General features: G+C 54.2%; 1 protein-coding gene across 1 annotated transcript in view; it reads left to right on the forward strand.

Annotated features, from left to right (window-relative positions):
- CACNB1 (calcium voltage-gated channel auxiliary subunit beta 1) overlaps positions 1–373 on the forward strand; it is a 17,697-nt gene that overhangs the window by 13,706 nt on the left and 3,618 nt on the right. Inside the window, exon 13 of the mRNA XM_025041660.1 lies at positions 260–372. Within this exon, the coding sequence (XP_024897428.1) occupies positions 260–372 (113 nt within the window). The remainder of the gene's footprint in view (positions 1–259; position 373) is intronic.

The raw sequence follows: 373 nt of genomic DNA on the forward strand, positions 1-373 counted from the left end.
ATGTCTCTGTGGGGTGTCTAAGCCTTGGTTGCCTTCAATCTAGAACGTGGGGGTTCGCTTATGTGGGTGTCAAGACCTCTTCTAGTTCTGCCAGTGCATATATCTGAGTACCCTCTTTCTCTTCCTGGACATCCAGAGGTCTCTTTTTAACTTTGTCCTTCAACTCCTTGACTCTCCACCCATTGTGCCCAGGCCACACCCTCACCCCCTTGGTCACGCCTGGCTCATCCCAGCCCCGCCCCTAACCCCACCTCCACAGGAAATGTTTGACATCATCCTGGATGAGAACCAGTTGGAGGATGCCTGCGAGCACCTAGCAGAGTACTTGGAAGCCTATTGGAAGGCCACACACCCACCCAGCAGCACTCCACCC

This window comes from Pteropus alecto, unplaced genomic scaffold (genome assembly GCF_000325575.1).
Source record: "Pteropus alecto unplaced genomic scaffold, ASM32557v1 scaffold98, whole genome shotgun sequence".
In the NCBI taxonomy this organism is placed as follows: domain Eukaryota; kingdom Metazoa; phylum Chordata; class Mammalia; order Chiroptera; family Pteropodidae; genus Pteropus; species Pteropus alecto.